Below are 12,718 nucleotides of genomic sequence, written 5' to 3'. Positions count from 1 at the left end.
CCTTAGAATTTAGGCTATTTGGAGAGGGGAGGGGAGGGGCTGCACCATTATGAAATGATCAGGTAAGATGGCTATTTATTTATTTATTTATTTCCCAAGATTTTGTTTGTTTGTTTGTTTATTTATTTATTTATTTATTTATTCGGCAGGCAGAGATCACAAGTAGGCAGAGAGGCAGGTAGGGGCAGGGGGAGGGGGAAGCAGGCTTCCCGCTGAGCAGAGAGACCCATGCAGGGCTCGATCCCAGGACCCTGGGATCCTGACCTGAACTGAAGGCAGAGGCTTAACCCACTGAGCCACCCAGGCGCCCCCTAAGATTGTTATTTAATAATTATACCAGTAGCCCATTTCTGAAGGATCCTACTCCGTCCATGCGGTTGGGTACTCTGTGGTTGGTGAGCTCTAGACCCTCGGATGCTTTCTGATCCCTCACACACTGGTGGCTGTGCTGCTGACCCGTTTCAGTTTGCTGCGTTTACATGAAACCAGACTCCTTTCTAATCCAACGTCTTGTCCCCCGTGCCACCCCTATATGTGTGCACGAGCGTGGCACACACAGACACATATGCACAGTCAGAACCTTGCAGGATTGGAAGTTACCCCATCCTCTGAGCGCGCCCCGCCCCCTGCCCCCCGAGGCTCTTCTCTGGAACTGGGAAATAAAATCTGGTGGTGCCAAGTGCAGCGTGGGTCGAACCTGGCCAAACCAGCGACCCTTTTTGCCCGACTTAAAGGTCGCTTTATTAGATGGGTTATTTGTTTGGCTGGCTTGTGACATCCGTAACTCATTGCCACTTTTATTTCTTGCAGTTCTATGTGCTGAAAGAGTTGGCCAGATGACTAAGACGTATAATGACATAGATGCTGTCACTCGGCTTCTTGAGGAGGTAAGTGCTTCTGGCGATGCCAAGGGCTGCTTATGATTGACTGATTATAACTTACATTGATTAAAGCATACATGGTTGTTGGTCTCAGTGAAGAGTCCTCTTGGGGCCCTCTTGGGGTACAAAACAGTGCCTTTGCTTTTTGAACTGATAGCTCCGCAGGTCTTTATAGCTGTAACTTTGTACAAGGTATGTTAGGTTTTTAAAAGGAATGTATAAATGACACAAAATAGGAATGTTTGCTAGACGACCCAATTTAAGACTTTTAAAACCCCTGAAAGTATTTTGTAATGCTATACTTTAAGGGTATCCAAAAGCATCCAAAGAAGACATCATCATGATATCTTTGTAGTTTTTTGGAACTTACCTCAGGTTAAAGGGATATTACACAGCATAGAAATAACCAAAAATCATTGTGGGAAAGAAAAATTATGAAACTTGCCTAGAGGTGGATGAACTGTCGGTATTTTAGGGACTGTTTTTCTCGGTTTCTTCTTAGCATTCTCTTGGCAGTTGAGAATACCAGGGCTGTGCATACCTCTACAAACGATGAGCACCATATGTATACCCCCATGCCTAGAACCAGCCAGAACACAGCAGGTTCTTATAGGTATATGTTGAATAAGTGCCTGTCTTTAAACGTTATCTGTCCTTAATGGCACCAGTGCTAACTTAGACCCTTGTTTCTGCTCTGGAACCAAGATTGACTTGGGGTCATGTTATTATTTATCAGCTCTTTCAGGAAAAGGGTAGCATGATGTGGGAGACACAGAAATCATTGTTGTCCTTTTCAGCCACTGGTGGAACAAGGTTGAAACATAGGACTGAGCAGGAGTGGTGGAACCCAGAGTTTTGGGAGGCATCTTTGTATCCCACTTCTGTGTATCTTCTCTCCTGTATTTTTCCCATCTGAACATCCAGTATTCTCACGGCTGCTCTGAGGGGTGGACTCTTTGGATTCCCCTCTGAGTCCCTCAAGGCTCACCTGCCTAGCCATCCGCTCCCCTCCCTTCTCCTGCAGCCGGTCTTCTCTCCGCTCATAGACCCGGTTGGGTGCGTGTAGGCAGAAGCTGAGACTTCTCGGTCACCTGCATGTCACAGCAGTTACCAACAGGTCGGCCCCAAATAAGTGATGTTACATTTTTGGCCATGAGCCTGGGCCATTGAGAGGCATTTTGGGGCACGGGCCATTGAGAGGCATTTTGGGGCACAGGCCTTCTGGTGGTACTCCAGTTGCTGCCATTATGGTGGTTGGCGTTAGGCACTTGGGAGGGTAGCTTGGTTGGCACCAAGCTTCTGCTTCTTCTTCTTCTTTTTTTTTTTTGTTAAAGATTTTATTTGTTTATTTGACAGAGAAAGATCACAAGTAGGCAGAGAGGCCAAGAAAGAGAGAGAGAGAGAGAGAGAAGCAGGCTCCCTGCTGAGCAGAGAGCCCGATGCAGGGCTCGATCCCAGGACCCTGAAATCATGATCTGAGCCAAAGGCAGACGCTTAACCCACTGAGCCACCCAGGCACCCAGCACCAATGACTTCTGAAAATGGTTCATCACAGACCACTTTCCACTGGTCCTTTCCCCCAGCAGTGCCATGCTGTTTGGGTACCCTGGTATTTCCAACATCTACTCCTCAGTCCACACTGTTAGCTGTCAGTTCTTCTGAGGAGGCTCTGTCTGGACCGTTCTTTTTATTCCAAGCCCACTCTACTCCTCCAGGCCACAGAGCCTCAGGAGGGAGGTTTCTGTTTATCTCTGTAGCTACCTGTATCCCAAGCCTGCTGTGACCTCTTTGCCCCCCCCCCCCATACTTACAGACACTTAGAAGTCCTCACTGTGGCAACCAAAGATACACACAGATCCCGTTGTGAAACCCCCTCCAGCTTGTCCTTCCCTGGCCTTGAGTGTTGTGCGGCAGGGCTCATGGGGACCTTCAGAGCTGTTTGTCACCACGGCTTCAGGGGGTCTGTACCCCTGTGAGCCCTGAGCATGGCAGTCATCCTGTAATTCCCTTTGTCCTGTTCTCCTAGTCAGATTAGCTGGAAGCTTTTCCAAGGTGGGGACCATCCAGGACAGGGGCACTGGGTGGGTTGGGAGGTCTCATCCCTAACAACCTTGGAAATGATAGGCCCCTTGCAAGTGTCTGCTGCTGTTGTTATGCTTGTTATCAAGGGTGAATTGTTTCTGAGAACTGCGTCTTGTCAGTTCTGTGGTAGCTCTCTGCCACGGGTGCCCCTGGTTTGGGTGAAGGGACCTGAATCAGAGGACAGAAGCAGCCCAGGGCCACACAGCTGCTATGCACCCCAGGCTGGTAACTGTAGCACCTGGGACTCATGCTTTTGGCTTGAATGTTGACTGCCCTATTCATTTTGTGGGGAGTATAGTCCATTGGCCATCAGTGGGACTTTTTATAAAAACACAAACAGGGTCGTATTTTTAATGGGATGCTTACTCTGTGAGTGTCTGCCCCCTGCCGTGCTTGGTCCCTGCCTAGCTGGCACTAGCGATGCTGAGCCCCGTCTCTGCTTGGATGTCTGAGGATTGCTCCCAAAGGAGCCGGGCCTGCCCCCCTTCATGCAGAGCCTGGGTGTCTAGTTCCCCCTCCCCCCAGCTCATCTGCTTAGCCAGGGTCACTCCCCAGATGTCATGCTGTCCTCTTTAAAAAAACAAACAAACAAAAAACAAAACAAAAAACCCCAAAAAACCTGAGCTGTCAAGAATATTTGTGGGGGGCTTTCTTTGGGTGGCTTTGTGCCCTCTGGATTCTGTTTTTATCAGCTCATTCTGGCATGGTCTGTGTGTATGTGTGTCTCATTTATAATGCCATTCTTCTCCTTGTCCTGATAAGAACCACCTCTGAGTCACTGCCTTTCTTCGGAACTAGGCAGTTCCCCGGTGAAAGGTGAACTGCGTTGGTCATCGGACCGTGGTATTGGGCTGTGTTCTGCTTGGCTTGGCTTTGGTTCCGCTTCCTCTGATCATTTGCTTTGGTTCGCAGGCTGGCCACACGAAGGCAGGGTCAGGGGGTGGGGGGTGGGGAGAGGGAGAGAGAGAGAGAGAGAGAGTGTGTGTGTGTGTGTCTGTGTGTGTGTACACGTACTACACACAGGATGCCAAAGTGCAGCCCGTGGCGAGTGGGGAGCTTTTGTTTCTGCCTCTAAGGGGAAGAGGATTCCGCAGCAGCTTGCCTTGGCTTCCTGCCTTTGGATTTACCTTTGGGCAGAGCTTGCCTCCTGCTACTCTCTCCCCCTTCTTCGGAGAGGGTTGTGCGGAGGGCCCCTTAGTCATGCTTTTGATGCTGAGATTGGTGAATGAGATGAGTCAGCCGCCATGAGTGGGAGGCTTGCTGCTCTCTGTCTCTGAGGGCTATTGTCAGACAGCAGGGGTGCCACTGCAGAAGGGGCTGAGCCAGGTCACTGTCTCTATAAGCAAAGCAGGGGCAGGCAAGAGGGAGCGAGCCCTAGGAATGAGCTCCTCCACCTGGCTGCATTTCCCAGCTGAACCCGGCTCTTTTAATAGTTAATTTCCAAGGGCCTAAATTCTTTAGTTGTAATCTCTCATGCTCACTGTAGTTTAACCCACTGGTCACTTCCTAGCCACTTTCCTGTTTTTAGCTGTAAACGTTTACCATATTTTGGCTGGTTGTGTAATAAATGCGAATGTTTCATTTCTGGAATCATTCAGGAGAAACCAGCCAGTCTGTCCTCTTAGTAAAGAAAAACCAGAGCTACTTCACTAAGTTTTTAGTTACTGTAACTTTTAAATGAGCTATTTTGGGTAACTTTTAAGTCATCTCCACACCCAGCGTGGGGCCGGAACCCACAGGCCTGAGAGCAGGAGTCTTATGTTCTACCACCTGAGCCAGCTAAGTTCTCCCCTTAGATAACTTTTAGACACCACAGAATCTGTTCAGTTTTTTCATTTCATCCATAAATAGTTTTACTATAACTTTTGTCTTTTTCTTACCCCCTGCAGAGAGTTTTTGTTTCTGTTACTATAAAGATTCAATTTTTGGTGTAGATGGGGTGAAAGCTGCCCCACTGTGCGGCAGGGACGATGAGGGAGAGCCCCAGGTCTGAGGTTTGGAGTGTCATGGGGAGGGCGAGGGGCTTCACTGAGTGCACAGCCCATCCCTGCCCGTTGCTCTTGGGCTCTGGCCTTTGTGTGCCATGGGAAGCCCTCACCATCCTTTGGGTGCTCCAGCCGGCCTTACCCAGCGGGCTTTCGTAACTGTAATTTTTGCTTGATTTGTTTGCCATGGGGTTTGCATGCAGACTGTGGCCAAGACATGCGGAATGTCTGCGCTTGTTGAAACTTCCCACGACACATACATGATGGCAGCGTAGACCAGGGAGGCAGTGAAGCCTCGGCCTTAAGTGCTTACTAGGTATTCAGTCTGAGAACTTGTTCTGTTAGATTCAGTGGGCTTGAGTTAGATGCGTGGAGACCACACTTCCAAAGAGAAATTGACAGATACTGCTTTTTTTTTTTTTTTTTTTTTTTAAGATTTTATTTATTTATTTGACAGAGAGAGATCACAAGTAGGCAGAGAGGCAGGCAGAGAGAAGTAGGAAGCAGGCTCCCTGCTGAGAGCCCAATGCGGGACTCCATCCCAGGGCCCTGAGATCATGACCTGAGCCGAAGGCAGCGTCTTAACCCACTGAGCCACCCAGGCACCCCAGATACTGCTTTTTTAAGTGAGTGTTAGCCAGGTGAAACCATTTGCACAAGATGCTGGTTTTGAGTTGGCCTGGAGAGGTAGGTTCCCTCCCACCATTCCTTTGGGTCCTTTCCTCCACGTACCCAGTAGTAAACACATAGGTTGAGTGTCCGAAGTGATGAAGGGCCACCGAGTGGAGGACCTTCCTGGGAAGACTCTGTGGCAAGCATGGATGAGTTCACAGAAAGGAAAATCTTGGTTCATTGGCTAGAGTCACTGGTCCCCCTTGTGCCTTGGTAGGTTCAGATTGCGGGAATAAGGTGGAGGTATTTGTGGGCCCTGTGATGTGGCACCCGGCTGGCTTCTGGGGCAACGGTGACAGCAGTGACAGATTTCCAGACTGTGGGAAACGGAGGTGGGAGTGGCCACCATCTGTGTGAGAGAGTGCCAAATCACATCTAGAGTCTTCCCAAACGGTACTTCAACCTCTATTGCTTGGCTCCTATGTCAGTGAAATTCTTGTGATAAGCAAGGGGGAAAGTGTGCTTCTCATGCACAGAATTATTCAGTGGGCATATAAAAGTTAGAAATACAAAGTGCCTTTGTTCTCTTCATATTGTACAAGTCTGAATCATAATGCTAGGAGATTTTTTCAAGGGCTGCTAACAGCCAGTCTGCCCCATTCCTCCTCCCCACCTAATAAGAGAGGGAACTGGGTTCCAGGGATGTTCAACCAGAGTCCGATCTCACCACTGTGGAAGAGAAGGGTTCACCCGGAGCAGGTAAACTTTTGACCAATACCCCCTGTAAGAAACACATCTCAGGTTGCAACTCAGTACTCCCATAAATGAGTATATGAGAAGTGAAAGCATAAACATAAAATAATACCCTCGTAATGTGGAATGCACTTTGGTATTTCGATCTTGTGCTGTTGAATTTCATTTAAAACAAATTAACAGTTGCCATTACAAAAATGATTCTCAACCTACTGATGGTTTATAAGGTATGTTTGGAAAAAGCTGACCCAGAGTGTACCTGATCCTTATTAAATGGAAGCCATTGGCCCAAGGTCAGATGGTTAGTTAGTAGCCGATTAGAAGCTAAGGCTCCTCCCTAGTTCTATTTATTTGTCAGAGAGAGAATTTATTTGTCAGAGAGAGAGTGTGCGTGCACGCGTGCGCGCGCACACACACGTGCAGAGGGAGAGGGAGAAGCAGTTTCCCTGCTGAGCAAGGAGTCTGTTGGAGGATTTGATCCCAGAACTGTGGGATTATGACCTGAACTGAAGGCAGATGCTTAAATGATTGAGCCACGCAGGCATCTCCTTCCCCCCCAGCTTTTCCCCTTCTCTCAGCTCCACATTCCCATTCCTTTTCTTCTTACACCAGCTGGATGAAATTAGCACAAGCTTCTTAAATGATTTAGTTTTCCAGAGCTCCCCTCCCCTTACTAATCCTACCAACAAGGGAGCAAGTAGAACCTAACCATAGTGGCAAACAGTGTCTCAGCACGAAGGAGTCATCCTTTGGTGATGGCGTCTGTCCTGCTGTCTGCACTGTCAGGAAACATCTTTCTTCATCTATCTATCTATCTATTTATTTATCTATCTATTTATTTATTTATAGATTTATTTATTTATTTATAGATTTATAGATTTATCTATTTTAGAGAGAGCACAGAAGCAGGGGTAAGGGCAAAGGGAGAGGGAGAGAATCTCAAGCAGACTCCTGGCTTAGTCCGGACCCTAACATGGGGGCTCGATCTCACAGCCCTGAGATCATGACCTTACCTGAAGTCAAGATTCGGCTGCGCCACTGACTGAGCCATTCAGGCGCCCCACAGCAGTACCTTTATATGCCACTAAAGGTCTTCCTTGGTGTACTGTTCTGCAGCATATAAGTGGTATCATCAACAGAAATAAAAAAAACTTCTGTGTCCTTAACACAGCCTTTGTCCCTGAGGTAAGGCGATTTTATGCATTATCTCCATTTTGAAAGTATTTTTTTTTAAGATTTTATTTATTTATTTGATAGAGAGAGATAGCGAGAGAGGGAACACAAGCAGGGGGAGTAGGAGAGGGAGAAGCAGGCCTCCCAGCAGAGCAGGGAGCCCGATGTGGGGCTCAGTCCCAGGACCCTAGAATCATGACTTGAGCTGAAGGCAGATGCTTAATGACTGAGCTACCCAGGCGCCCCTTTTTTTTTTTAATAATCTCTACACACAATGTGGGGCTCAAATCCCCAACCCTGAGATCAGAAGTTGCAGACTCCTCCCACGTATCAGGTCCTGATCTCAGGGTCCCTAAATCCAGCCCTGCGTTGGGCTCTACACTCAGGGGAGAGTCTGCTTCAGATTCTCTCTCCCTCCCTCCCTTGGATCCTCCCTCTCGTGCAGGCACACTCGCTCTCTCTCAAATAAATACATAAATAATAAAAAATCAACCTAAGTACCCTCCATTAAGTAAAAGAAACATGCTGTTGGATTTCAGAGTAACTTTAGCCATTTCTGTTTCGTATGAAGTAAATACAAATAGCTCTGTAAATTCCACTTTCATATGTTCTAAGGAGCCTGCCTCCCTGCATCAGCTCTCTTTGCTTTATTGCAAGAGCACCGTGGGATTTCTGTGCTCAATTCATTCATCCAGCAGGCAGCTACAGAGTATTTCCATGTGCTGGGCCCTGCGGGTACAGTAGCCCAGCCCTCAGGTGGACAGATTGTCACGTGATTTCACAGACACCCAAAGCAGCTGCGGAGGAATGTTTTTGGAAGCGCGTTTCTCTTATAGGAACAGAGACTTGTAGTCCATGAGTTGTCTCCCATTGCCCGAGGTCTGCTCTGACACCTTCTGTAGGCAGAGCGTCCCCTTCTTTGAACAGGTATCAAGTGCGGGTACGTGGATGGTGAGTTATTAATACCTTTGTTAGTTTGAAATGTCCTGTTTTCCTCAGTTGACGCTGAGCGCCCTGGGCTCCTTTGGGAAGCACAGGTGTTCTGAACGTCCGTTCTCACCTTTGCCTTTCGTAGAAAGAGCGGGATTTAGAACTGGCTGCTCGGATCGGCCAGTCGTTGTTGAAGAAGAACAAGACACTAACGGAGAGGAACGAGCTGTTGGAGGAGCAGGTGGAACACATCAGGGAGGAGGTGAGCTGGTGGCAAGGGCCAGGGGCTTGGGCTTGGGCTTGGGCTCAGGCTCAGGCTCCAGAGCTATCTATTCCGGGGTGGCCTCCTGCAGGCAGAAGGATGCCTTCCTGCTGCTGCTTCTGTTAATGACCCTGCTTCAGATAGTGTGGTCAGTGTGGACAGCGCCAGCTGGAGTAGGAACAACCTTCACCTGCTCACTAGGGCCAGAGTAGCCAGTGCCACCAGGCCTGGCTATGCGGGGGAAGCACCTGTCCCCGTGCCCTGTGAATCCAGGTCCTCACGCAGGCTGGGAAGTACACACAGCCTATGAGGAGTGCACGCAGGCTAAGACGGCGATGAGTGGTGGTTCCTGGGGCAGGTGGGCACAGGCAGGCCATAGGGCAGCCCTGTTGGGAAGAGGCTAGCCTGTGCTGCAGAGTAGGGCAGTGACGGCACATTCTTCATTCCAGTACAATTTTGTGTTTGTAAAACAAAATGAAAAAATAGGCTATTGTAGTCATGGTAGGAACCCTAGCATTTTCATGATCCAAACCTTGGCTGAAAGGCGTCAGTGGTCAGGGTTGGGGTGCTGAATGCTTTAAGCTTATCTTATAGGTCTGGGGTTTCGGAGGAGCAGCACTGGTTTTCTGGAAGGTTGTGGGGTGGGTAGGACAAGGGAGGCTCTGCTGAGTCGGGCGCGGTGGCTGGAACAGGCTTAGGAATTAGAGCTGGGCCCTACTTGGTTGCTTCTTCCCCATCATCCTGTTCTTTTAACTGCAGATTTTAGCTGTGGGGACTTTCACTTGACCTTCTTCTTCTGGTTTCTCTTATTTTCTGTCAGAAAGCTGCTAAGTGGGAGGGGATGCCCAGACTCACGTCTTTTAGATTTATTTAGACCTGTCCTCATTGAAGCTGTTCCCACCTATTGTCTAGGTTTGGTAATGGTTTTCATATTGATAAAACAGACTTGCCAATATCTGAGGTAAGTTTTCACCCTGGGTGGCTTCCTCTGAAAGATGTTAGGGTAGGATATGGTCATGTTTGGAGAAGTCAAGTCACCCTGCTTTCCCGGCACCCAGCATCATGGCCTGACCTCCCCTTCTCGCAGGCCTTAAGGAGCAGAGGACCATGCCACGTGGTCGCCCACTGTCCCTTGTGTGCTGTTCCTCCACATGACTGCCCTTGCTGGGGGTTCCCTCACATCACACAGATAGTACCCACCTCTTTGGAAGTGGAAAAGTGTCTTTTTCCTTGGAAAAGCTTTGAATTTGGAAGCTGTAATATGTTCCCCTTTGGTACATCATTAAATTGTCAATGTAGATGTTAGAACTAAAGCTTTTGTGCACATAGAATTTGCTTCTACATGGAAGTCATAAATACCCACTGTGTTGGGTAGGAAAGCTGGGAACAACCGTAGACCCCAAATCAAATTAGAAACGAAAAGGAGTGACAACCAGATTGTAATTCTCGCTTACAGCACAGGTTCCCTGCTAATCAGAAGTGAAAACTTTTATGACACAGGTTTGTTTGCTTAAGATGTTAAGTATAAATTAGGCGACTTGCAAAAACTGTCCTAGTTATCAGTATGGCCACTTCCTGATGGCTGCCTCCTTTCTCCCTGTGTCTGAAATTGCTATCTTGTGGTCACTGAGTACAGAGCAAGGTCTGGCCAGGCTTGGCCGCGAGCCCTGTGAGAGTGCAGCAGTCACAGGGTGGAGCTGTGAGTGTCCCAAGTATGACAGCAAGGGTGGGCAAGCTGCTCTTAGCTTGCCCACCCGGAGCTGGCATCGCCAGGGGCCCAGTCCAGGGCGGCGTTGTGTTTCAGCAGAAGTGAATGGCCTCTTCTTTCACTTGGTAACACGATCTCTTTCTCTGGCCATTTGCGTAGCTGGTCATCTGGCTACTTGCAAAACCCATATGCTGTCTTGTCCCCCACCCCCCTACACCTCATTCCAGAGCCTTCTAGTCTCTCACCTCTTCTTTGAACCAAAGTAAAAACCATAAACTTAGGCCGAGGTTTTCTGTCAAAACACGGTGACTGTATTCTTCTTCAGTGGGATCAAATGCAAGCTCTTTTCCTTGAAAAGCCCAAAATCGATGACCCGCCTTCACTTTGGGTGAGGAATTAAACAGACATTGTCACCCAGCAGCAAGTGTCTGCACATGGTGGGGGTTCTGTGGTGCTCAGGGCTGAATGCCCACCACCCCCCGCCCCGGCCCTGCTGTGTCTGTGCAGGTGTCTCAGCTCCGGCATGAGCTGTCCATGAAGGATGAGCTGCTTCAGTTCTACACCAGCGCCGCGGAGGAGAGCGAGCCCGAGTCCGTGTGCTCCACCCCGTAAGTCGGAGAGGGCCGCGTCTCTGGGACTGGGGTGCAGGCAGCTGGCTGTCTATGTCCTTGGCAGTGCCTTGGCAGGGTCACTTCCCCAGTGGCTCAGGTCCACTGCTCCCGGCCTTCCCCAGACCAAGCATCTCCAGGTACCTCTGACAGATTGGATAATTTCTGCAGGATGTGGAAGGAGACAGGGTTATTTGTTAATTTAGGTTGATCCGGCCTGGTCACGGGTAACACGTGGGCCCTGCAGTTAGGTAGACGATAGGACGGGTTCTGGAGCCAGAGATGCCACAGCGAGCCCCTGGGACAGAAGGTGTGGGGACTTCTCAGAGTCCACAGAACCTTACATCAGAAGCATGAACTGTAGAGCCCAGTGGTCTCAATTCAGACCTTGGCTCTGTGGTTTCCTAGCTGTGTGCTCTTGGCTAAGTTACTTAACCGCTTTGTGCCTGTTTCCTCTTTGTTAAGTGGGAATACTGATAGTACTTGGTTCAGAGGGTTATGAGCATTAATTGGCTTCATACCTGTAGAGTATTTAGGACTAGGCACACAGAATTGCAATGTAAATATGAAATAGACTTCTAGGCATCTGGAATTGTGCGTTAGCTTCAAAGAGTCGGCTCTGCTGAGTTGTGAGGCCGTGTGGCAGCTGCACACTTTGGCCAGAGGGTGGGGATGGGGGTCCTGAGTGCTGGTGAACCTAGGTGGCAGCAGGTGGCTACCATCACCCCTGCATGGTTCATGGTCACCCCTCCCCCCACCGGAAACGGTACTTTGCCAGGTGCAGGGAGCCAGTCTCTCTCTCTGGAGCGAAGTTGCACTTTCTCCCCCAGGTTGAAGAGGAATGAGTCATCCTCCTCCGTCCAGAATTACTTCCATCTAGATTCTCTTCAGAAGAAGCTGAAGGACCTTGAAGAGGAGAACGTCGTACTTCGATCGGAGGTCAGGTGCACTCCCTGCCCTTGTTGCCTCTGGAGGGTGGTGGCCCCCTTTGCCTTATCTGGCAGGAGGAGCTGTGCTTATAGCGCCGTTCTCAAGGGTGACCATCTGTGAGAGAGCCACCTGAGCTCCACTCACAGCAGCACCCTGAGTCTGGCTGGCATGTCTCCTCTGAGCTGGGCATTGGCTTCTGGGGAGCACGTACCTGTCTGGGGGACCGAGGACTTGGGGATTCTGTGTGGGTGGGCAAGAGTGGCAAGCCCCTCCTCCTCCAGTTAGGGCAGGCTCCATCGGTGGTGTCTCTTCGTGGCATCCTCTAGCTCTGCCATGGAGATGACACTGAGGCTTGTTGCTGCAGGTCACATACGCTCTAAGGGAATATAGTACGTGAGAACTTGGAGACAGATTTCTTAGACAATTAACATAAAAAGGTAGAGCTGGGACCACATGCTTTTGGGTGTTTCTAACTAGATGGTCGCTGTGTACTTTGCCTGTATTGTGTTTTTTGTTTTTCAGGTTTTATTTTATTTTTTTCTCAAGTTTCACAGCAGTTGTGTTTTGTTTTTGTTTTTTCCAAGTTTCACAGCAGGGCTAGAAGCTGGTTATTTTGCCTCTCATTTACAGTAAGAAAGAAAGGAACCCAGGCTCCTAGGTGTTTGATTTGCCAACGTGGTGCAAGTTAGGGAATGACAAAGGCTGGATTTGTAAGACTCTGTGACTCTGAACCTGCCACTTCCCTTTACCCATGGCCCCTACTAAAAACACCGATGTGTGCAAGTTTAATACTT

At 49.1% G+C, this 12,718-nt stretch overlaps 1 protein-coding gene across 23 annotated transcripts in view; it reads left to right on the top strand.

Moving 5' to 3' along the window:
* Nucleotides 1-12,718, top strand: part of TRAK1 (trafficking kinesin protein 1) — a 182,165-nt gene that overhangs the window by 136,830 nt on the left and 32,617 nt on the right. For all 23 annotated transcript variants that reach the window (XM_082724841.1, XM_082724838.1, XM_082724849.1 and 20 more), the window contains 4 exons: nucleotides 811-887; nucleotides 8,562-8,678; nucleotides 10,894-10,994; nucleotides 11,825-11,933. In XM_082724841.1, coding sequence (XP_082580967.1) covers nucleotides 837-887; nucleotides 8,562-8,678; nucleotides 10,894-10,994; nucleotides 11,825-11,933 — 378 coding nt within the window. In that variant the 5' untranslated portion in view covers nucleotides 811-836. The remainder of the gene's footprint in view (nucleotides 1-810; nucleotides 888-8,561; nucleotides 8,679-10,893; nucleotides 10,995-11,824; nucleotides 11,934-12,718) is intronic.

The sequence above is a fragment of the Mustela nivalis genome (genome assembly GCF_964662115.1).
Source record: "Mustela nivalis genome assembly, chromosome: 1".
In the NCBI taxonomy this organism is placed as follows: Eukaryota; Metazoa; Chordata; class Mammalia; order Carnivora; family Mustelidae; genus Mustela; species Mustela nivalis.
Note: the sequence above shows the minus strand (reverse complement) of the source record. Positions and strands in the feature narration are given on the sequence as shown.